This window comes from Rhinopithecus bieti, unplaced genomic scaffold, assembly GCF_001698545.2.
Source record: "Rhinopithecus bieti isolate Rb0 unplaced genomic scaffold, ASM169854v2 scaffold_12928, whole genome shotgun sequence".
In the NCBI taxonomy this organism is placed as follows: domain Eukaryota; kingdom Metazoa; phylum Chordata; class Mammalia; order Primates; family Cercopithecidae; genus Rhinopithecus; species Rhinopithecus bieti.
In genome coordinates, this window is record NW_016807614.1 from 2,840,738 (window position 1) to 2,867,329 (window position 26,592).

General features: G+C 35.9%; 1 protein-coding gene across 1 annotated transcript in view; it reads right to left on the reverse strand.

Moving 5' to 3' along the window:
- The window catches only part of LOC108536244 (EF-hand calcium-binding domain-containing protein 13-like), a 192,365-nt gene that overhangs the window by 140,040 nt on the left and 25,733 nt on the right, over nucleotides 1-26,592 (reverse strand). The window contains exons 5-7 of the mRNA XM_017882831.1: nucleotides 21,451-21,555; nucleotides 14,789-14,842; nucleotides 9,535-9,636 (exon numbers count right to left, since the gene is read on the reverse strand). Coding sequence (XP_017738320.1) covers nucleotides 9,535-9,636; nucleotides 14,789-14,842; nucleotides 21,451-21,555 — 261 coding nt within the window. The remainder of the gene's footprint in view (nucleotides 1-9,534; nucleotides 9,637-14,788; nucleotides 14,843-21,450; nucleotides 21,556-26,592) is intronic.

Consider the following 26,592-nt stretch of genomic DNA (forward strand, 5'->3'; position numbering starts at 1 on the left):
CCACATTTAAAACAAAAAGTCAATTTCTTAAAAATTATATACTTGGTTTATCTTCCACTTTCCTTTCCCTCAAAAACTAAAAGTCTTTTAGCACATGTATCACCCCCTAGAATTTCCAATAAACCAGCATCAGCCTGAAGATCACATTCTCATCAAAGGGTGGAAAGAAGAAAAACTCGAGCCAGCCTGGGAAGGACCCTACCTTGTGCTGCTAACCACCACAACCGCTGTTCATACAGCAAAAAAGGATGGACTCATCACATCTCGACCCAAGTCAAGAAAGTGCCACCCCCTCCAGAGTCGTGGGCCATAGTCTCAGGGGAAAATCCTACCAAACTAAAGCTAAGAAAATTTAACTCTTTTCATCTATTCTATTACTCTTTCTTCTTTCCTTGTTCTATTGCTGACCATCTAGTTATTAACATAACCATGTCAATTTCGTCTCAAATTATTGCATTTAATGCTTGCCTTGTTACACCCTGTGGAGACTTGCCAAGTCAAAGACAGCTTTCTACTTCAGAAAAGTACTTCTGTCCCTCCTGACTCTGCTCAGACTGGGCATTAGTAAACTAGGACCATTTAATCCGGGGAGATTTCAATAAAGACCCAGTGCCAACCAGGAGTCTTGCCTCCCGATGTACAGCTTTCATGCCATAGTTGGTCCAACGTTCTGTGGACCAATAAAGAGCAAGGATGGACTGCCCCAACCAGTTTTTGTAATTTCCTAAAACCATACATTCATTTTACTAGAGGATCATAGAAGTTAAAGACTTAAAACAAACTTTAGCAATTAAGACAGGATACCAAGATGCAAATGCCTAGTTAAAATGGATCAAATATTACATCTGCATGTTAAACAAAAGCAATTGTTATGCTTGTGCACATGGCAGGCCAGAGGCCCAGATTATCACCCTTCCACTAAGGTGGTCCTCCAGTTGACCAGGCGTAGGCTGCATGGTAGCTGTTTTCCAGGATTCTACAGCCTGAAGTAATAAGTCATGCCAAGCTCTCTGCTATATCCTGAAGTCCAGCACCCTGTGGGTCAGCCCCCGAGGGCCATTCAGCTTCCGTCTCCCAACACTAAGTTCACTTCATGTCTCTCATGACAGGGAGGAAACCTAGCATTCCTTGGACACCTGAAGAGATGTGATGGGCTTAAGAATTTTCAAGAGCTTATCAATCAGTCAGCCCTTGTTCATCCCTGAGTGGATGTGTGGTGGTATTGTGGTGGACCTTTACTGGGCACTCTGCCAAATAACTAGAGCGGTACTTGTGCTTTAGTCCATTTGGCTATACTTTTCACCCTGGCATTTCATCAACCAGAGGGAGAAAAATAAGACATCATAAAGCGAGAGAAGCCCCTTATGGGTCTTTTGACTCTTACATCTATTTAGATGCAATTGGAGCCCCACAAGGAATACCAGATGAATTTAAAGCTTGAAATCAAATAGCTACAGGATATAAGTCAATATTTTAGTAGGTGACAGTAATAAAAATGTAGATTTGATAAACTACATCTATTGCAACCAATAGCAACGAGCTTTTTATGAGTTAAAAGAAAACTCAGGTTGGCCCCAGCCCTGGGGCTACCTGACCCAACAAAACTTTTTACACTCTATGTTTCAGAAAGAAAAAAAATGGCAGTTGGAGTTTTAACCCAGACTGTGGAGCCCTGACCAAGGCCAGTGGCCTATCTCTCAAAACAACTAGACAGGGTTTCTAAAGGTTGGCCCCCATGTCTAAGGGCGCTGGAAACAATGGTCCTGTTAGCACAATAAGCAGATAAGCTAACTCTTGGGCAAAACCTGAACATAAAGTCACCCCATGCTGTGGTGACTTTAATAAATACCAAAGGACATCATTAGCTAACAAATGATAGACTAACTAGATACCAAAGCTTGCTCTGTGAAAATCCCCACATAACCATTGAAGTTTGCAACACCCTAAACCCCGCCACCTTGCTCCTGGTATCAGAGAGCCCAGTTGAACATAACTGTGTAGAGGTATTGGCCTCAGTTTATTCTAGTGGGCCCAGTCTCCGAGACCATCCTTAAACATCAGTAGACTAGGAGCTGTATGTGGACGAGAGCAGCTTCTTCAACCCCTACAAAGTGACTCTGAAGAAGACAACAAGCCCTGCTCCAGTCACACCTGAAAGCTGACTGGTCGACACATGGTCGAAGAATGGGGAAACTCATCGTGGGACCCATTTTCCTTAAAATTTGGACTTATACACTAAGGACTTCAACTGACCTTCCTCAGACTGAGGACTGTTCCCAGTATATACATCAAGTCACCGAGGTAGGACAAAAGATTGCTACAGTCCTATTATTTTATGGTTATTACAAGTGTACCAGGACTCTGAAAGAAACTTGTTTGTATAATGCTATTCTATCCAAGGTATGTAACCCAGGAAATAACCAACCTGATGTGTGTTATGACCCATTTTAAGCCTCCCATCATCACAGTTTTTAAAATAAAATTAAGGACTGGTCCTTTTCTAGGTGACACAAGTAAAGTAATAGCTATGACAGAAGAAAGATGGGTCCGCAAGCACATAACCCTAAAATTTAATGCTTGTGCCACTATCAATAGCAATTGGCATGGAATAGGATGTGGTTCTTTAAATTGGAAAAAAAAAGGTTTAATGGAAGGAAATAAGTATATCTGCCATGAATGAGGCTCATGTGCAAATGTGTGTAATTACTGGTCTTGTGCCATCTAGACTACTTAGAAAAGAATGAAAAAGATCCTGTTTAGCTCCAAAAAGGAGAAAGCAGCCCCTCATGTACAAGTGGAAGCTGCGCCCCTCGTGTACAAGTGGAAGCTGCAACCCCTTGAAATTAGTAATTATAAATCCCTTAAACCCAAGGTGGGAAAAAGGAGAACATGTATCTCTGGGCATCGATGGAAAAGGACTAGATCCTAGAGTAAATATCTTAGTAAAAGGGGAGGTTCGTAAACTCTCTCCAGAACCAGTATTTCAGACTTTCTATGATGAACTAAATGTGCCAGTACCAGAGACTCCAGGAAAATCAGAAATTTGTTTTTGCAATTAGCTGAGCATGTAGCCCAGTCTCTAAATGTCACTTCATGGTATGTTTGTGGAGGAACTATAATAGGAGATCAATGACCAAAGGAAACCCAAGAATTAGTGCCTACACCTAATTCCTGATGAATTCCTGGCCCAAAAGAATCACCCTGATCATTTCTGGGTTCTACAAGTCTCAATTATTGGACAACATTGCATAGCTAGATTAAAAAAAAGAATTCACTCATCCTGTAGGATGACTTAGTTGCCTGGGACAAAAACCGTATAATGGTACCACAAAAACAGTTACGTGGTGGAGTTCAAACCACACAGAGAAAAATCCATTCAGTAAATTTCCAAAGTTGCAGACCGTTTGGACCCACCCAGAATCCCATCAGGACTAGATGGCCCCCACTGGGCTATACTGGATATGTGGACATAGAGCCTACACTAAGCTGCCTGACCAGTCGACAGGTAGTTGTGTTATTGGCACTATTAAACCATCTTTCTTCCTACTGCCCATAAAAACAGGCAAACTCCTAGGCTTCCCTGTCTATGCTTCCCGCAAAAAGTGAAACATAGCCATAGGTAATTGAAAAGATGATGAATGGCCTCCTGAAAAAACTATACAATACTGTGGGCCTGCCACTTAGGCACAAGACGGCTCATGGGGATACTGGACCCCCATTTACATGCTCAACCGAATCATACAATTGCAAGCTGTCTTGGAGATCATCACTAATAAAACCGATAAAGCCTTGACTGTTCTGGTCTGGCAAAAAACTCAGATGAGAAATGCTATCCATCAAAATAGATTAACTCTCAACTACTTGCTAGCAGCTGAAGGAGAAGTCTGTGGAAAATTTAACCCTACCAATTGCTGCCTGCACATAGATGATCAGGGGCAAGTAGTCGAAGATATAGTTAAAGACATGGTGAAACTGACACATATGCCTGTACAAGTGTGGCACGGATTTGACCCTGAGGCCATGTTTGAAAATGGTTCCCAGTGCTAGGAGGATTTGAAACTCTTATAATAAAAATTACAGTGATAACAGAACCTGCTTACTGATCCCTTGTTTACTACCTGTACTCATTCAAATGGTAAAAGGTTTCATTGCTACTCTAGTTCACCAGAATGCTTCAGCACAAGTGTACTACATTAATCACCATTGATCTGTCATGCAGGAAGACATAGGTAGTGAGGATGAAGGTAAGAACTCCCACTAATAAAATGAGTGAGAGTCTCAAAGGGAGGGAATAAGAGGAGACCACCCCTCATATTGTCTTATGCCCAATTTCTGCCTCCAAAGAAAGAAGAAGTAAAAACTAAAAGGTAGAAATGAAATCCACAGGCAGACAGCCCAGTGCCACACCCTGGGCCTGGTAGTTAAAGATCGACCCCTGACCTAACTGGTTATGTTATCTATAGATTACAGACATTGTATGGAAAAGCATTGTAAAAATCCCTGTCCTGTTCTGTTCTGTTCTGATTACCAGTGCATGCAGCTCCCAGTCACATACTCCCTGCTCGTTCAATTGGTCATGACCCTCTCACACAGAACCCCTTAGACTTGTGAACCCTTAAAAAGGACAGGAATTGCTCACTCGGTGAGCTCGGCTCTTGAGACAGGAGTCTTGCCGATGCTCCCGGCTGAATAAACCCCTTTCTTCTTTAACTCGGTGTCTGAGGGGTTTTGTCCGTGACTCTTCCTGCTACATTAGGGAAAGAAGAGGGAGAGTACTACATCAAGGGAACACCTCATGGGACAGAAGAATCTGAACAACAGCCTTCAGCCCTAGACCTTCCCTCTGACAGAGCCTACCCAAATGAGAAGGAACCAGAACACCAACCCTGGTAATATGACAAAACAAGGCTCTTCAACACCCCTCAAAAATCACACTAGTTCACCAGCAATGGATCCAAACCCAGAAGAAATCCGTGATTTATCTGATAACCAAGAGGTTAGCTATTAAGCTAATCAGGGAGGGACCATAGAAAGGTGAAGCCCAATGCAAGGAAATCCAAAATATGATACAAGAAATGAAGGGAGAAATATTCAAGCAAATAGATAGCTTAAAGAAAAATGAAAAATAAAAAATTCACGAAATTTTGGACACACTCTTACAAATGCAAAATGCTCTGGAAAGTCTCAGCAATAGAATTGAACACGTAGAAGAAAGAAATTCAGAGCTCAAAGATAAAGTCTTCAAATTAACCCAATCCAACAAAGACAAAGAAAAAAGAATAAGAAAATATGAACAAAGCCTCCAAGAAGTCTGAGAGTATGTTAAACAACCAAATGTAAGAATAGTCAGTGTACCTACCTGAAGAAGAAGAGAATTCTAAAAGCCTGGAAAACATATTTGGGGGAATAATTGAGGAAAACTTCCCCAGCCTTGCGAGAGACCTAGACAACCAAATATAAGAAGCATAAAGAACACTGGGGAAACTCATCACAAAAAGATCTTCGCCTAGGCACATTGTCATCAGGTTATCCAAAGTTAAGATGAGGGATAGACTCTTAAGAGCTATGAGACAAAAGCAGCATCAGGCAACCTGTAAAGGAAAACTTATCAGATTAACAGCAGATTTCTCAGCAGAAACCCTACAAACCAGAAGGGATTGAGGACCTATCTTCAGCCTCTTCAAACAAAACAATTATCAGCCAAGAATTTTGTATCCAGTGAAACTAAGCATCATATACGAAGGAAAGATACAATCATTTTCAGACAAACAAATGCTGAGAGAATTCGCCATTACCAAACCACCACTACAAGAATTGCTAAAAGGAGCTGTAAATCTTAAAACAAATCTTGAAAAAAGCATCATCAAAACAGAACCTCTTTAACACACAAATCACACAGGACCTATAACACAAAAATACAAGTTAAAAAGCAAAAAACAAACAAACAAAAAACAAAAAACACAAAGTACACAAGCAACAAGGAGCATGATGAAAGCAATGGTACCTCATATTTCAATGTTAACATCGAATGTAAATGGCCTAAATGCTCCACTGAAAAGATACAGAACCACAGAATGGATAAGAACTCACCAACCAAATATCTGCTGCCTTCAGGAGACTCACTAACACAAAATGACTCACATAAAAGCAAAGGGGTGGAAAAAGGCATTCCATGCAAATGGACACCAAAAGCAAGCAGGGGTAGCTATTTTTATATCAGACAAAACAAACTTTAAAGCAACAGTGGTTAAAAGAGACAAAGAGGGACAGTATCCAATGGTAAAAGGCCTTGTCCAACAGGAAAATATCACAATCCTAAACATATATGCACCTAACACTGGAGCTCCCAAAGTTATAAAATTACTAATAGACCTAAGAAATGAGATAGACAGCAACACAACAATAGTGGAGGACTTCAATACTCCACTGACAGCACTAGAGAAGTCATCAAGACAGAAAGTAAATAAAGAAACAAAAAATTGACACTATATCTTGGAACAAATGGACTTAACAGATACATAAAGAACACTTCATCCAACAACCACAGAATACACATTCTATTCAACAGTGTATGGAACTTTCTCCAAGACAGATCATATGACAGGCCATAAAATGAGCCTCAATAAATTTAAGAAAATTGAAATTATATCAAGCACTGTCTCAGACCACAGCGGAATAAAACTGGAAATCAACTCCAAAAGGGACCTTCAAAACCATGAAAATACACGGAAATTAAATAACCTGCTCCTGAATGACCATTGGGTCAAAAATAAAATCGAGATGGAAATTTAAAAATTCTTAGAACTGAATGACAATAATGACCCAACCTATCAAAACCTCTGGGATACAGCAAAGGTGGTGCTAAGAGGAAGGCTCACAGCCCTAAACATCTACAGCAAAAAGACTGAAAGAGCACAAACTGATACTCTAAGGTCACACCTTAAGGAACTAGAGAAGGAAGAACAAACCAAACCCAAACCCAGCAGAAGAAAGGAAATAACCAAGATCAGACCAGAACTAAATGAAGTTGAAACAAGAAAAAATAAAAGATAAATGAAACACAAGGCTGGTTCTTTGAAAGGATAAATAAAATTGATAGACCATTGGCAAGATTAACCAAGAAAAGGAGAGAGAAAATCCAAATAATCTCACTAAGAAATGAAACAGGAGATATTAAAACTGACACCACTGAAATACAAAAGATAATTCAATGCTACTATGCACACCTTTATGCACATAAACTAGAAAACCTAGAAGAGGCAATGGATAAATTCCTGGAAAAATACAACCCTCCTACCTTAAATCAGGAAGAATCGAATACCCCGAACACACCAATAACAAACCGCAAGATTGAAATGGTAATTTAAAAATTACCAACAAAAAAAAAAGTCCAGGACCAGACGATTCACAGCAGAATTCTACCAGACACTGAAAGAATTGGTACCAATACTTTTGACACTATTCCACAAGATAAAGAAAGAAGGAACCCTCACTAATTCATTCTATGAAGCCAGCATCACCCTAATACCAAAACCAGGAAAGAATATAACCAAAAAAGAAAACTACAGACCGATATCCTTGATCAACATAGATGCTAAAATCCTTAACAAAATACTAGCTAACTGAATCTAACAACATATCAAAAGATAATCCACCATGATCAGGTAAGTTTCATACCGGGGAATGCAGGGATAGCTTAACATATGCAAGTCAATACATGTGATACACCACATAGACAAAATTTTAAAACAAAAATCACATGATCATCTCAAGTGCGTGTGTGTGTGTGTGTGTGTATGTGTGTGTTTCTATGTTTAAATTTTTTTCAACAAGCTGGCCAGTTCATTTTGATCACTGACTTGGAAGTGTATGGTAGGAGAGAGAGAGAAATGAGGTGGACATAACAGTTAAGAGAAGATTGATAAGGTTTCTCCTTGTTTGTTACTTTTCTGAGCAAAAGTATATGAAATTTATCCTAAAGGCTCTAAAAAGTCTAAAGGACAAAACATGATGTCACTCCCAAACAAGAAAATCTTCAATGGCTCCCTGAACACTATTACTTGTAGGATAAAATTCCTGTATGATACTGCCTTGCCCACTTTTGTAGCAGCAGCTTTTTTTAAAAAAAAAACCACCTCATCAGATTTAACCACTTACAGTTACCTGAGAGTAACCATTATTTCCTTCCTTCTACTTTCCCTCCTTCCATCATTCCTCATATATTTATTGTGTATTTACTCTCAATAATTGTGGCACTTTTAACACTTTACTTTCCAATTGTCTTTATATACTTCCCCCTCACCACAAATGAACTATACAATTCCTTGATGGCAGGAACAGGCCTGATTCATCAGGTCCTCAATAAGTATTTGTTAAATGAGTAAATGAGCAAATGAGATAGCATTAGACCTATTTATTTCTCATTAAAAACTAATATAGCTGAGATATGTGGCCCCACTCAAATCTCATGTTGAACTGTAATCCCCAGTGCTGGAGGTGGGGCCTGGTGGGAGGTGACTGGATCATGGGGGTCGATATTCATGCATGGTTTACCACCATCCCCTTCATGCTGTTCTTGTGATAGTGAGTTCGTTTTGAGGAGATCTGGTTGTTTTAAAGTACGTAGCACCTCCCCAACCTCTTGCTCCTGCTTCAGCCATGTGACATGCCTGCTTCTCCTTCACCTTCTGCCATAATTATAAGTTTCCTGAGGCCTCCCCAGAAGTGGAGCAGGTCATGCTTTCTGTACCTCCTATGGAACTGTAAACCAATTAAACCTCTTTATAAATCACCCAGTCTCAGGTATTTCTTTATAGCAATGCAAGAATGGACTAATACAAAAACTAGTGTATAGCTATAATCTTCCACCACTCCATTGGAGCAACAACTCATCAACTTTTTTTACATCTATATTCTGACATTGATAATTCAATATATAGGAAGAAAAATAAGATTTATTTTAGACATTATGTATATTATTTCATGTATTCTTGGAATAATATTGTGAAGTAAACATACTCTCTACTAGATAGTAAGCATTGTGTAAATGAAAGCTACCTTTATTACTATGACAGTTTAACCTAAGTAAATTAGAATTTCATGACACTGCTTTAGGTTGTTCTTAATAACTTGTAAAATGGAACTTAAACTTATTTTTTCTCTTTTCATTCCTCATCTTAACCTCCCTCACCTCCATTCCCCAAATTTCTTCTTTTGTCTGCCTATGTTTTGGCCTTCCAATGACCTTAGTGATGTTTCTGAGACCATACAGCTTGGTCAGTGTCATTTAGGGTCCCAATACTTTCTGTATAACAATCTTAATATTTATTTAAAATCTGAATATTATTTAAAATCTTTATTTAAAATCAAAAAAACATAACAGTAATAATAAATACACATACACAAACATATCCCCTCCTTTAGTACTGGATATTTATGTTTATTTTTATAGTAATTCGAAGTGCAGTATCAGTATGTCTTATAATTAAACCCAAAGCTCTCTTTGAAAGGCACTGAAATAACTGAAATACTCACCACTGGTTGGGAGATGATTTACTAGCTCTGTATATTCCTCATATGTAACCTCAATCCCCATATCTTTCAGGAAATTGTCCAGGTTACAGATCTCAATTTTTTCTTTGAAGACCCGGAAAAGTACATAACAAGAAATTATGATTTTTTTCTAATGATTCTGAAGTATGAAAACATGGTGCTTTACTATCATTAAGAACAACAAACAGTGAGAATTGTTTATTAGAATAATGAGAATTAAAATAGAAATCTTTCCCTTCATTATGCTTCGGTGTGTGATGATAAATGAATGGCTGAAGACATAGTAAAAATTGTTGGGCATTATATGGTAACATAGACAATCAGTCCATATAAATTTTACTTGAAAGCTGTGGCTTAATTTGAGACTAACTTCATATATTAGTTACCATTGTTGACTATATTCACCTGATCACAATAAATATTTCACATGTTGATTTTTCCATAGATATTTAGGTTGTAACCAAGTTCGCATTAGCAATATAAAAAATTTTTTCATTTTCAGCATCTTCAAATTCTATAGTTTTAGCAAAAACAAACAAACAAAAAAGATTTCTGCCAAAACGTAGATGAACACATGAAAGAAAAGGAGTTTTCTTCCCATGAAAATATTCTCATAAGTAACCCTAAAGGCTGGCAATGAACACACATGTTTTCTCCTTTTCTTGCCAAGACCCCTTTAAAAGAATTGAAATGATTAAACTAAGGGGAAAAGGTGATAAACTCATAATAAATTCAAAGAGAATAAATATAGAAGGGGAGATGTGGGCATAACTAGAAGAGAAGTTTGTATTTACGAAAGCAAAGTATGTTCATTTATTCATTCATTCATTAAACATTTGATTGTTTAATATATTCTGTGTACCAGGCACTATCCTATGTGCCAGGGATATGGTAGTGAACAAAACAGAAATTCTCTGTCTCAAGTAGTTTACATACTACTTTGGAGTGACATATAACAAAGAAGTAAACAAGTAAATACAAATTGATAAAACAGAGTGGAGGAAACCACAGTCTAGACTATTCAAAGGAGGAGGATCTAGGTATATAGAAGTAAAGATGTGAAGGAAGCCAATTTGCCCAGAAAAAAAAAAAATAGAAAAGCTCAATGCTCAGTTTTGGCAGGTACTAAGTTTAAGAAGCCAGGAAGAAGAGAAAATTTGAAAATAAAGAGATTAAATGAAAGTCTGCATATGGAGCATTTGTACCAGCCAGTCTCAACCTCCCCTTCTCCAAAATCCCTGAGTCACAGAACAGGCAGTTTAGCATTTACTCCCTAACCAAAATACTGGAGAACTCTCCAGCAACAGAATGAAAACCACAGCTGTTACGGTAGATTTTCATGACTGAGAATAAAGCCCAACTAATTCTGCCATTTAAAGGGTCTCTGAGCTAACTGTTGCCTCTTTACCATCTCTCTCTGAAGCAAAGTTTGGCAGACAACACATTTCATTCATTTCATTCATACACAGGGCTTGTATTCATGCTGGAAACCTAAGATCTCAACCAATCCACAAATACAAAAACAAGACAAACTCTTATTGGCTACCAAGTATGATCTATTCAGTCTCTCATTCTTAACTACATAAATAGATGATTAAGGAAAGGAAAGATAATATAAACCAACAAAGATCTCTAATATGCTAAAAGAGATTCTGGAAGATAGTATACTCATAATGCATGAATGTGAGACTATGTGAAATGAATAAAAAGGAAGCACCCTTAGAAGTTAAAAATTATTAGTAAGAACTTCAAGATTCTGGAAAAAAATTAAAAGTAAGATTGCCAAATGTAAAAAAAAAAAAATAGGTCTTCAGAGAGACACAAGCACCTTCAAGTTTAGAAAGCCCACAGGGTTCTAAGCAAAATGTATGAAAAAGATCCACAACTGAACTCATCATTGTAAAATTTCAGATTTCCAAGATAAGGAGAAAAGTCTTGCCTCAAAAAGAAAAGAAATAACAATCAGGCCAGGTGTGGTGGCTCACGCCTATAATCCCAGCACTTTGGCAGGCTGAGGTGGGCAGATTATCTGAGGTCAGGAGTTCAAGACCAGCCTGGCCAACATGGTGAAACCCCAACTTTACTAAAAATATAAAAATTAGCCTGGTGTGGTGGTGGCTACCTGTAATCCCAGCTACTTGGAAGGCTGAGATAGGAGAATCGCTTGACCGCGGGAGGCAGAGGTTGCAGTGAGCCGAGATCCCGCCACTGCACTCCAGCGTGGGCAACAAGAGCAAAACTCAGTTTCGAAAAAAAGAAAAGAAAGAAAAAAGAAAAGGAACATATCTTAGGTTCTTATTAAACTCATCAGCTACATTGGATTCTTATAATGATTCACGTTTTTTAAAATTCTGAAGGAAAATAATTTTGAACTTAGAATTATATTCCCAAATAAACTATCATTATAGACAATATAATGGAATATAATCCATTATATAGAATAAGTAAGAGGCTGGAAGATGTTACTAATGTGGCCAAGAGCTCATTGGTTCCATCATTTGAGAAGAAAAAAAGAAAAAGAAACCCCAGTAGAAATTTCAGGAAAAAAATTTATAGTCTACATATGAACAAAACTTAAACTAAAATGTGACATAACACTGAGGTATTGATACTGATAAAAAGGAAGAACCCAGGACATCAGGACATTCTCCTTTGGGTAGCACAGATTTCATAACGCTAAAAGAAGTGACTACATTACTAGACCACTAATAAACTCAGAAACTTTAAAAGTATACATATACACATATCTTAGACATATACATGTAAGTACATATACATATATACATAGCTATAGATATATACATATAATTACATATACACATATCTGTAGATATAGACATAATTTTATGTATATATACTTTAAAATTATACCTGTACATTTAAAAATTATATATGTATATCCATAGATATATACATATAATTATATAACCTTAACAATGAAAGAGTAAAACCAACAGGTTCCTGGAAATTGAAGTTAAAGAGGATTAAAGGTACTAATATCCTTTGATTCTACAGTAGAGAGTCAAGAGATACTGTCAAAAGGATATGGAAGAAGAAAGAGAGACTAGTGTTCATTATTTAAAGTTACAAATTTAGTGAACAGAAGAAGTGAAACTAATCTCTTAAGTATAACAACTTGATAAAGGGAAGGGATGTGGAAGCTATGTCAGGAGCGAAATCATCAGGAGCGGCAGCAGCAGGGAGTCAATAGCTAACATCTAGAGCTGCAGATCATAGAGTGTTGTCTGCAGACCCTCAGGAATTGCCAAGATCCTTTCAGGGGACCCACAAGGTCAAAGCTATTTTCATAACAGTAATTAGATATTATTTGCCTTTTTCATTGTGTTGACATTTGTACTGATAATACAAAAGCGAAAGTGTGTAAAACTGATGGCATCTGATCACAAATCAAGGCAGAAGCACCAAAGCAGTACTGGTAGTCATTATATTCTTCACTGCCATACATTTGTGGTAAAATAATACATAATAAAAACCAATTTTACTTAAGAATGCCTTGATAATTATATGTCTTTTGAGTATTTTGTATGATGAAATAAAGACAGTACTTCTACATACAGAACAAAAAGAGTTTTCTTGGGCAAAAGCATGCCGTGTTGTGAGCTGAACTAGCTGCTTTCTTCATGGACAACATTTTTACCTGAATGACAGGAAAACTATACTTATTCAGACATGGATATGTCTTGAAAATGAGTAAAGGAAGTAATGGAAGACATCTTGAAAATGAGTAAAGCAAACCCATCGGACTTCAAGGAAAACAACTGAAAATGTTTGTTGTTGATGATAAAATTCAAGTTTTTAAATGAAAATAATTTTGGAGAACTCGCATCTGCCATTATGAGCCTAAGAACTTCCCAAAGGTTAAAGACCTTTCTTAAAAGACTAGTGGTTATACAGATGAATGTGATCTCTTTAAATATGTAGTGAAATGTGTGAACATTTGGAAGCTCTATAAAACTCAATGATCCAGTATAGTTATGCACCACAAAATGATGTCTGGATCAATGATGAACTGCATATTCTGTAGTAGTCCCATATAATTATAATACTGTATTTTTACTATACCATTTTTATGTTTAGATACACAAATATCCATGTGTGTTACAATCGCCTATAGTATTCAGTACAGTAGCAAGCTGTATGGGTTTGTAGCCTGTCAGCAATACAGTCTCCAAGTAATAGGTTACATCATACTAGATTTGTGTAAGTAAACTCGTGATGTTCTCATGATGACAAAATTGCACAATGACAAAATTACATAACAATGCATTTTTCAGAATGTAGCCCCATCATTAAGCAATGCATGACTATATTTTCCAAATAACAAAATAATTATAAAAAATAATTATACAAGTATTTTAAAAAATCTGGTTAATGAGCAAAATAGCCAAGCCGATTTTAACATAAAGTATAAAAAGTTCACTAATAGGTTTTTGGAGTCTACATTGCAATTAACCTTTAAGAAACTGCCACTAGTGGAGTTTTGGTGTAATCTCAAAGAAGAATATTCACCATTATCTGAAAAGGCAATTCTTCTCTCTTTTCCAACTATATATTTGTGTGAGACCAGATTTTCATCATATACTAACCAAAACAACCTATCATAACAGATTAAACAGATGTAAGATTCCAATTAGACATTAGTGATTGACAAAAATGTAAAATAATGCTCCTTTTCTCACTAAATTTTTTGAAAAAAATATTTTTAATGAAAGCAAAAAATTTATGTAAACACATAATTGGTTTACTAATATTATTTTAAACAAATCATTAAATAAATGTTCTACAATTTTCTCAGTTCTAGAATGGTAAATATCAACAGATACAACTCACATCAACTAAAGCTCTTTGGGATCCTCAATAATTTTTAAGAATGAAAGAGTCTGAACACCAAAAGATCTGGAAGTCACTACTGTAAATAAATCAGTATATAGTACTATAAGCGTATTATTTAAATGTATAGAAGTGAGTAAAAGAACCAAAACGAGAAGCATTCAGAAGTGGTTTTCTCAAGGGAAGTGTGACTGGAGGTGGGAAAAGAGAGAATAAGGATGTGTTTCATTTTATTTTTAGCCTTTCTGTACCTTTTAATTTTAACCATTTTAGTAAATGGTAAAAACAGCCTATTAATAAAATACAAGGATAAACAAAAATGGAGAGAAATACAGAAAGGACCATACTGCTTTTATCAATCTTCACATGGCAATTTTTTGCTCACCTTTAAGCATCTTCACAACCCCTGTCAATGTATTCATATCCATATCTTCATCAGCTATAAGGTAAAATAAATTCACATATATAAGCACTGATACTCAAAAAATAACTCATATTTGGTAATTTTTACCATTTCCTCTAGAATTTCCTCATCTGTTGTTTTTACTTCCTCATCTCTATAACAGAGAAAGTAATACTACCTACCTCACAGGCTTTGAGTAAGCATTAAAAGAGACAGGAGAAGTACTTAGACTTATGCCTAGCACATTGCATATGCAAAAAAAATAGCCATTAGTGTTTTTATTTTTAAAAGTAATAGAAGTAGAGTCTATATCTATTCTTCTGATATAAAAAAGTCATATCATATATCTTTTCTCATTTGAATATAACACTGATATATTTATAACATCTTTTAAAAGTATAAAATCTATTTTATTAAATTTCCTATCTAATCTCTACATGTAATATATAACCTGGGGGCTTGTTACAGTGACCTGGAGAATAGTTTTTCATGGAGAGCAGCCAATCAAATATTCCTAAATATATGGAGAGAAGAAACTCTGTAATTAATATTTCTGCTTTCCCATTTGGTAAGGTCCATAAAAAGAAGTTAGGGGAGATATGATTTTAATTAGCAAACAGTTACAAATAATGGCAGCATGACCTGATGCTGCCCTCTGGCCCCCACATATGTGTCAGATCTGTGTGGAAAGAAAACAATAAATACCAATTGTACAGTAAAAGAATATGTAAATACAACTTACATGAACATACACACAATCTTCAAAACTATAATTAGTCTCATAAGACCAAGAGAGTAAGAATCAGTGATAAGACTCTTCAGTAATATGCTCTCAAACAGACTCTAGGTAATGTGACTGCTGCAAATAAGTCATGCAATTTCTGATTATTTGCTAGAAGACTAGGAGGTTTTTTTGAAGTTTTTAGCTGACTGTGATTTAAAAAGTTTTGTTCTGTGAATTAAGGAAAATTAATAACTTTTAAAACTTTTTATTTAAATTTTTGTGGGTACATAGTAGGTATATATATTTATGAGTTACATGAGATGTTTTGATACAGGTATGCAATGTATAACAATAATATCATGTAAAATGGGGTATCCATTCCCTCAAACTTTTATCTTTTGTGTTACAAACAATCCAATCATAATCTTTTAGTTATTTTAAAATGTACAATTAAATTATTGTTGACTATAGTCACCCTGTTGTACTATCAAATACAAGGTCTTATTCACTCTTCCTGACTACGTTTTTTGTACCCATTAACCAATCCCATCTCCCCAACACCCTCCCATTACTGTTTCCAGCCTCTGGTAACCATCCTTCTACCCTCTATCTCCATGAGTTCAATTATTTTGATTTTTAGATCCCAAAATAAGTGAGAACATGCAATATTTGTCTTCCTGTGCCTGGCCTATTTCACTTAGCATAATGACCTCCAGTTCCATTCATATTGTTGTAAATGACAGGATCTCATTCTTTTTTATGGCTGAACAGTACTCCATTGTGTATAAGTACCACATTTCCATTACCCATTCACCTGTTGATGAGCACTTAGGTTGCTTTAAGGAAAGTTAATACTTTTTTAATGTAAAATGCTTTTTTAATGTAAAAACCCAGATTCAAAGGACAGGGAGATATTCTACCTCTTAATGAGTAGAATGGTAAAATAAAATTATAAAAAATTGGGAAGAATTATTATAGTCAGTCTTGAAAATAATCTATCATGTATAGATACATAGACAGCAATAAAGAAAATGTGGCCAAATAACTAACATTTGTGAATATGGATGTTGGGTAAACAGATGTTCATTGTATTATTTCTGCAAATTTTTTGCAGGTTTAAAATACTTGAAAATAAAATCTGAGAGGAAACTTTGCAGATTTTTCTCCATGCACCACCTCCAGGTGCTCATGGCAGAAAGACTGGGGCATGGCACAGGATCAGAAAGTGCCTTCCACATTGAAGCCAGACTGGAGGAGAGGAGTAACTGCCATTATGTGAAAGACACAAGGTCTGCATGGGCCTTTTTTTCATAAGGCTCAAAAACCGTATGCTGCTGGGGAGGGGCAACAAATTCTGTCACTCTCAGGGCACGAACCATGAAACAAATTTCGGGGTCGTGACGGGGGAAGTGGTTAATTAAAAAACTCTCCCCCTGAGAGAGAAGTAGGATACCATCTTGGGCTAGGATCCTATGCCAATATCAAGTAAAGATTTCCAACTACTGGAAAAGGGACAAGAAGCTGTCTCCCACACAAGGCCCACTACAATGCAATGCAGTGTTTGGCTGCCTCAGAGAGGGGGCATACAATAAAAAGAAAAATTAAAGGCGGCTAAAGAAAAAGAACATATTACATATAGAGGAAAAGTATTGCAGCATACTTCTCAATAAAGGCTATGCAAGATAAAATATTATCAAGTTATATCTTTAAATTATTAGAATACTAGGAGAGTGGAGAAGTTGTTGACCCAGAATTCTATACGAAGTGAAAACACCTTCCAAAATGAAGGAAAAATATCTTTTAAACCTATGGAGAGACCCGCATGGCAAGGATCCCCAGGGGGACTTAAGTTGCTAATAGCAACAACTATGTAAGTGAGTAATCTTGGAAGTGAATCCTCCAACCTCAGTGAAACCTTCAGATGACTGCAACCCTTGCCTACATCTTAACTGCAACCTCATCAGAGATCCTAAGCCAGAACCACCCTTTATGCCACTCCTATATTCTTGATCCACTGAAGCTGTGGGCAAATAAGTGGTTCTCATTTGAAGCCATTAAGTGTTGGGGGTAATTTGTTATATACAAATAAGTAATTGATACTTATTAAATAGGTAAAATAGGCCATAAAATAAACTTCAACAAATTCAAAAAAACACAAATTATACAGAGTATGATCTCTGACCAGAACAAAACTTAAACCAGAAATCCAAAACAGAAAAATATCTCAAAACTACACAAATATTTGGAAATTCAATAACACACTAAATAACCCATAAGTCAAAGGGGAAATCATAATAATAATTAGAAAATATTTTGAATTGAATGATAACAAAAATACAATAAAATTGTAGGATATATTTAAGTAGTACTGAAAGAAAAAGTGGGTAGTATTTATGGTTATACTAGAAAGAAAGCTATCAAGACAGTGATCAAATCTACTTGACAAAACTAGAAAAAGAACAATATTAACCTAAAGCAAGAACAAGGAAGGAAATAAAGAACAGAAGTCAGTAAAATTGAAAACAGAAAACTGACAGAATAAATCAATGAAACTAAAAGCTGGTTTTAATAAATAAAAAAAATTGGTAACATGATAAAAAAACAGAATATACAAATAACCAATAATCAGGAATAAAAGAGGGGAAAATAACTATGGATCCTGCAGGCAATAAATAGGTAATAAGCAAGTATTATGAGCAACTTTATATCCATAAAGGTCCTATCTAAACAAAATGAACACATTTCTTGAAACACAAAGTATCAAGGATCTCTAAAAAAGAAATAGATAAGCCAAATATTCATGTATCTATTAAATAAATTAAGTGAATACTTAAAACCTCCAATCAAGAAAATTCCAGGAGATGAAGGCTTCAATGACAAATTCAATCAAACATTTAAGGAAAAAATAACACCAACTCTACACAAGCTCTTCCAGAAAACAGGAGAGGAAGGGACGTTTTCCAATTCTTTCTATGAGAGCAATATTACCCTAACACTGTAACCACACAAAGATAGTATAAGAAAAAAAGGTACAATCTGACCAAATTCAATGGCTTATGCCTATAGTCCCAGCTACTCATGAGACTGAGGCAGGAAGATCACTTGAGTCTAGGAGGTTGAGCCTGCAGTGAGTCGCAATCATGCTACTGCACTCCAGCCTGGGCAACTGTCTCAAAAACAGAAAACAAACAAGCAAACCAAACCAAAACAAAAACCCTACAATCTAAAATTCATCATGAACTTAGGTATAAATATCCTCAAAAATATTTTCAAATTGAATCAAGGAATATATTTAAGAGATAATACATTATAACCAAATGAGGGTTATCTTAGGAGTGCAAAATAGGTTTAATATTAGAAAGTGAACTAATGTAACTTACTATATTAACTAAATAAGGAAAAAAAAATTAATGGATGCAGATAAAGCATTTCACATAATTGAGTATCCATACATGATAACTCTCAGGAAACTAAGAATTAAATAAAATTCCTTCAACCTTCAATAAAGGGCATTGACAAACACATAACATCATACTGAATGGTGAAAAACTGATTTCTTTCCTCCTAAAAGTGTGAACAAGGGGAGGCTATCCAGTTTCATCGCTCCTATTCAATATTGTGCTGGAGGTCCTAGAAAGTACAACAAGGCAAGGAAAACAAAGGGCATGTGGATGTGGATTAGAGAAAAAAAGGAAATAAACCAGCCTCTATTCATAGAGACATACATATTTTCAAAGAAAATTCTAAAGATTCTTCCAAAAAAGGTAAAACTAACAGGTGAATTTACAGGTCAATCTATAAAAATCTATGATGTTTTTATATACTAGCAATAAATAACTGGAAATTGATTTTTGAATTGTCATTTACAATACTACCAACAATTATGAAATACTTAAGTATAAATCAGGCAAAACATGTATAAGATCTGTGTGCTATCAGCACCATAGGAAATGTAAGAAAATCATACACATACATAAAAATCTGTGTGCTAATAAGGCACACATTTGAAATGTGTATTGTCTGAAGGGAGGCATATTATAATAGTAAAACATCCAACAGACGTCAAAACTTAGTATGAGAAAAGGAAAGTAAGATATTTCATTAATAAGTTTTTATACTGATTGCAAGTTTAAATGATAATCTTTAGGATATTTTTTACCTCTTTCAAGTTTTATTAATGTAGCTATTAGAAAACCTAAAATTACATATGAGGATTGCCTTATATATCTATTGGACAGCACTAGTCTAGAAGAAAACATAGTAGAAAATGTTTGCATCTTTGGGTTAGGTAAAGATTTCTTAGATACAGCACAAAAGCACTATCTACAAAAAAAAAGTTTCCAAAAACACTGGTAAGAAAACGAAAAGATAAGTAACAGACTGAGAAGAAATGTTTACAAAGTGCCTATCAAATAAAAAACTTGTATTTATAATACATAAAGGGGTCTCAAGAATCAACAATCGGAAAACAATCAAAAAGTAGGCAAAATACTTGAGTTGACGCTTCAGAAAACACAAAATGCTGATGGCCATTAACGACCTGTTGTTCAACATTACTTGTCCGTAGGGAAATACAAGTTAAAGCCACAATGAAATACTAATACACACATATAATGATAGTTAAAAAAAAACAAAACAATAACAACAAAAAAAGGATAGCTGACACTACCAAGCGCTAGAAAGTCTGCACAGCAACTGAAATGCTTATATCGGAGATGGTATAGCCACTTTGAAATAAAACAATGGCGATTTTTACTAGTCACTACAAACATTCAAACTATAAGGTATAGTTTGAATTCAAACTTACAGTTTCAATGTTTGGATGTTTGCAGGGACTATAATCACCAAAAACTGGAGCAATTCAAATGTCTAATATCAGGAAAAAGGATAAACAAATGTTGATAAACTCATACAATGGAATACTATTTAGCAAAAAGGGCAGGGAACTGATACATTCAACACCACTGATGAATCTCAAAACCTTATTGAGTAAAGCAGCCATACACAAAAGATTACATATGTAAGATTATACTGTATAATTCCATTTACAGAAAGTTCTATATCAGGCAAAACTAATCAATGGTGATAAGAATGTGGTAGAAATGTGTGGTTTGTCTCAGGGGAGGAATAAGTAACTAACTGGCAAGGAGCATAAGGGAATTTTCTCTGGGAAGGTTGTGTGTGTGTGTGTGTGTGTGTGTGTGTGTGTGTGTGTGTATCCCGACTGCAATGTGGGTTTTTGATGATTATCAAAATTCATCACCCATATCTACGAATATTGTTTTCCTTTATTCTGTAGCTGTGATTTACTTTCAAATGACAGAAAAGCAAAGAAACTTGGCGACTCCATTCCTGACTAGATAGATTATTCAATTCTGTTATTTACTCTTATTCACAACACTTCTCCACAATCCCATTGGAAAATAAAGACTGGTTAATTTCAAAATGTCTCAGGGGTGTGTTATTGCTGTATTTAGAATTATCTTTCTCTCAGTTGTTGCAAATAATATTCCTTAAATATTTATTGAATGGAAAAAAAGCTCATCATATTGTAACCTTAATCTGTGGTTTTGTTGTATGTACATTATACCTCAATTTTAAAATGAAAACAGGGCAAAATATAGGTGTGTATAGTCATTAAAGGTTTTTGAACAGCAGGGTAGCACATTAAAAACTGTGCTTTAGGGAGAATAATCTGGCAGCAGGGTGAATCAGGTACTAATGCCTAAGAAGTTTACTATTGCTTAGCCTGTCAAATAATAAGTAGCAGGACTTTTCTAATGGTATAAAAATATTTTAAAAAAATATTTAGCCTAGACAATTCAAATAATTATAGAATCAGAAACTCCCACAGAAAAATCTCCAAAATCATAAGCTTAATAGTATCTGATACCCACAATGAGCTATTTTAAAGCCTCACCAGCAGCTGACAGGTGGTCTAGTAGATATTGTTTTTCTTCTTCTGTAAGTTTTATATCCATGTTTTTCAAAATAGCATCCACATTACTGACATCAATCTTCCCTCCTTTAGGAAACAAGTGTATTGATGGGAATAAGGAAAATATCAAATCTACAACAGCATGAAGTTCACATGTTATAAGTCCTACTTACTGTTTGAAATAATGAAAGAAAATTATCCCTTGGTCTTTATTGTACTTTAGGACACAAATCCTTAACTTTATAAAATGAATAAAACATCTTGATCAAGTAATTAATTAATATGACAATGCAGAAACCAAACTGAGTGATTATAATCAATAAAGGCCTTGAAAAGTTGAGTTGGAAGGCTTGATTTTACTTGAATTAACAACTTTACAATCTCTATTTATTAAATTAAAACAATATTTCAAGGTATAACTTTTCATGAATATCTATAATTTTGTGATTTTTATACTTGTCAAGATTATTACAAAATCTAAAAGTAATAAAATGGCCTGTTGTCTCAAAAGCATAGTATTACTAAATATTTTTTCAGATGTAGATGTAGCCAGAAGGAATCTCAGGTAATAAGAAATGGGCATATAATAACAAAATAACATGGAAGGGAAACTATTAAACCAGTTGTCTAAGAAATAAAATGGGTATTTTAAAATAAATGTATTGTCTCTATGTTTACCAAATAAACTATGTTTTAAAATACACAAAAGAATGTTGCCACAGATAATACTATAAGTTTTAGAAGTTCATTTTACTTATTCATATCTTTAGCTCTTAACATAGTGTCTAGCACTGTCTAGTTATTCAGTAAATATTTAATTAATTAATAAACTTCTAACTCATCTATGGGTGCACTATCTTTTATTCCTTTCTTCTTCTTCACTTTATTAACAGCTGCAAAATAAAGAACTAATTATATCGTAATTATAGTAAGTTTTATCAAATCATTAAAGTTAAACATAGCAATTCTGGGATGTTGTACATTTTGACCTATAACCTCATTTAATTAAAATAAGTATAAGACATAGGAAAAAAGAAGGCTTTCAATAATCATTAATGAAGATTCTTGTTTCTGAGATTTAATGAATCAATCACAAAATAAGGCACCTTTGAAATACATAATAGACCAAAAAACAGTATTCAAGTTTTGTAACATCTTTCAGAACTCAACATGAGTTCCTTTTTAGATGATGGAGGGAAGATGGCTCATCTCATCTATTCATTCTGCTAATGTAAAGAGATAGGGATATGGTACTTTTTTCTCATATTATCTAACAAAAATAAACTTTTGAGTAATCCATTTTAGTGAGCTTTCTCTTCTAATTTGTGTGTACCAACCAAGAAAAATGTGCTTTTATTCCATTAGGAGCCCTAGAAGTCAGCAAGACTCATAGACTTTTTTGAGAAACCATAGCAAGGAGAAAGTAGAGAAGAAATGCAAGCACTGATATCTAAGAAGAAACGTCTCTGATAGCCACCAAATTTTCCACAGCCCCAGCATGGCATGCAAGAATAGCAAAATATTATCCATGACACAGTGAAGAGAACAGAGGCTGGTAAGAGTCAAAAGCCCCAAAGCAGCCTGGCAGTCAAGCTAAGACTGCAAAGTAACTAGTGCAAGTGCATGCAAGATATAATGCCAGATTAAAATTCAGGTTATTCAGTTAGTGCCAACATGAAAGGATAACGATAAATGAGGTTCAAAACAGACAGATTATCATAAAAATATCTGAATAGTGGGCACCACCTTTTCCCCATGCACCTCCACATAAGTCTCCCAGAACACAGATGCAACCCTCTGGAGAAGGGAAAAATGAGAACTTCTTGATTTAACTTACAAAAATGCTGATTGGAACATAATTTATACCAGTAGCTAAGATCACTCTGAACACAAACTCACATGTGCAAAACTTTAACATTTTAATTTGACCAAGATAAGATAGAAAATAAAACAGTCCAGATTTTGTACTCATGAGTTTATGACCTAAGAAAGTTGTAGGCTGCAAAATTTATATAATTGTAATACTCACTAGACTGTAGGCTCTATTGAGTCAGGAACTGTCTTATTTATCTTTGTATTACCAATGCCTAGTACCGTGACTGCCCACAATAAACACACAGTAAATTTTTATTGATTGGCTGAAAGAATGAATAAACTGATTAATTTACATACCAGATATTTAATAAATATGTATTCATAAGCATTATAAATTCCCTGATCACTATGTAGAGAATACATTTTCATAAACAACATTAAATACAGTGTGAATGCCAACTCAAATGTTTACATCAGTGGTTCTTAACTGGGCAGTTTTGCCTCCTAGGAAACATTTGGCAATTTCTGGAGACATTTTTGGTTGTCACAATTATGGAGCGCTACTGGAATCTAATGGATAGAGGACAGAGATGCTGCTGAACATGCTGCAATGCACAGTACAGCTCCCTACAACAAAGAATTATCTAATCCAAAATATCAATAGTGCCAAGGTTGAGAAACCCTGATCTAATTTTTTTTGTCTTTGTATAATCTAACAAGCCAGGCACCTAGTGTTTTGGTTTCATAGCTAGGCACAAAATACAACAATACTTCTGATGAACTACGTAACTATAAATTGAGTAAAAAAAACCTCTTGAATTGCCTGGAGATTTCTCATTTAATCCATGGCTTAACTAAATTCCAGCTCTACCACTTAGCAGCTAATAAAGTAACACTCATACAGCTACAAATCATCTAACTGTATGATTATTGATTTATTTATTGGTAAATGGAAATAACAAAATCTAGTTCAAATGATTATTGTGAGAAATGGGTAAGATAGTATACGTAAAATGCTTTTCACAGTGATTGGAAGTAGTAAACATTCTATATAATGGCTACCATCATAATGTTAAATATTTGTAAATCTAAATCTCAGGTCAGACAACTCTTCTAAGCTACAGATCTATCTATCCAATGAACTACTGGACATTGTTTGAGGGGAAACATCATTTCCTTATCTTTAAATCCCCACAGAGGGAAATAATTTTAATTGAATACTAATAGGAGGATTCCGTTCCAAGATGACCGAATAGGAACAGCTCCGATCTGCAGCTCTCAGTGTGACTGACACAGAAGACAGGTGATTTCTGCAATTCCAACTGAGGTACATGGTTCATCTCATTGGGACTGGTTGGACAGTGGCTGCAGCCCACAGACAGTGAGCCGAAGCAGGGTGGGGCATTGCCTCACCCAGGAAGTGCAAGGGGTTGGGGATTTCCCTTACCTAGCCAAGGGAAGCCATGACATACTATACCTGGAAAAGGGACACTTCCACCCAAATACTGTGCTTTTCCAACGGTCTTAGGAAATGGCACACCAGGAGATTATATCCCGCATCTGGCTCGGCGGCTCCCACACCCACAGAGCCTTGCTTACTGCTAGTGCAGCAGTCTGAGATCAAGCCTTGCTTACTGCTAGTGCAGCAGCCTGGCAGGGAGAGGGGCGTTAACCATTGCTGAGGCTTGAGTAGGTAAACAAAGCAGCCAAGGAAGATTGAACTGGGCAGAGCCCACTGCAGCTCAGCAAGGCTGGCTGCCTCTGTAGTCTTCACCTCTAGGGGCAGGGCATATCTGAACAAAAAGCAGCAGAAACTTCTGCAGACTTAAAAGTCCCTGTCTGACAGGTCTAAAGAGAGCAGTGGTTCTCCCAGCACAGTGTTTGAGCTCATAGAATGGACAGACTGCCTCCTCAAGTGGGTCCCTGACCTCTGTGTAGCCTAATTGAGAGACACCTCCCAGTAGGGGCTGACAGACACCTCATACAGCCTGGTGCCCCTCTGAGACGAACCTTCTAGAGGAAGGATCAGGCAGCAATATTTACTCTTCTGCAATATTTGCTGTTCTGTAGCCTCTGCTGGTGATACTGAGACAAACAGGGTCTGGAGTGGACCTCCAGCAATCTCCAAACTCCAATAGACCCTCCAGCTGAGGGACCTGACTGTTACAAGGAAAACTAACAAACAGAAAGGAATAGCATCAACATCAACAAAAAGACATCCACACCATAACCCCACCTGTAGGTCACCAACATCAAAGATCAAAGGTAGATAAAACCACAAGGATGGGGAGAAACCAGAGCAGAAAAGCTTAAAATTCTAAAAACTGAGCACCTCTTCTCCTCTAAAGGATCACAGCTCCTCGCCAGCAATGGAACAAAGCTGGATGGAGAATGACTTTGACGAGCTGACAGAAATAGGCTTCAGAAGGTCAGTAATAACAAACTACTCCGAGTTAAAGGAGGATGTTCAAACCCATCACAAGAAAGCTAAAAACCTTGAAAACAGATTAGACAAAAGACTAGAATAAACAGTGTAGAGAAGACCTTAAATGACCTGCTGGAGCTGAAAACCATGGCACGAGAACTATGTGACACATGCACAAGCTTTAATTGCCAATTCAGTCAAGTGGAAGAAAGGGTATCAGTGAATGAAGATCAAGTTAATTAAATAAAGCAAGAAGAGAAGTTTAGAGAAAAAAGTAAACAAACAAACAAACAAACAAAGCCTCCAAGAAATACAGGACTATGTGAAAAGACCAAATCTACATTTCATTGGTGTACCTGAAAGTAGTGGGGAGAATGGAACCAAGTTGGAAAACACCCTTCAGGATATGATCCAGGAGAACTTCCCCAACCTAGCAAGGCAGGCCAACATTCAAATTCAGGAAATACAGAGAACGCCACAAAGATACTCCTCAAGAAGAGCAACTCAAAGACACACAATTGTCAGATTCACTAAGGTTAAAATGAAGGAAAAAATGTTAAAGGCAGCCAGAGAGAAACGTCAGGTTACCCACAAAGGGAAGTCCATGAGACTAACAGCAGATCTCTCGGCAGAAACTCTACAAGCCAGAAGAGACTGGGGGCAAATATTCAACATTATTAAAGAAAAGAATTTTAAACCCAGAATTTCATATCCAACCAAACTAAGCTTCGTAAGTGAAGGAGAAATAAAATCCTTTACAGACAAGCAAATGCTGAGAGATTCTGTCATCAACAGGCCTGCCTTACAAGAGCTCCTGAAGGAAACACTAAACACGGAAAGCAACAACCAGTACCAGCCACTGCAAAACATGCCAAATTGTAAAG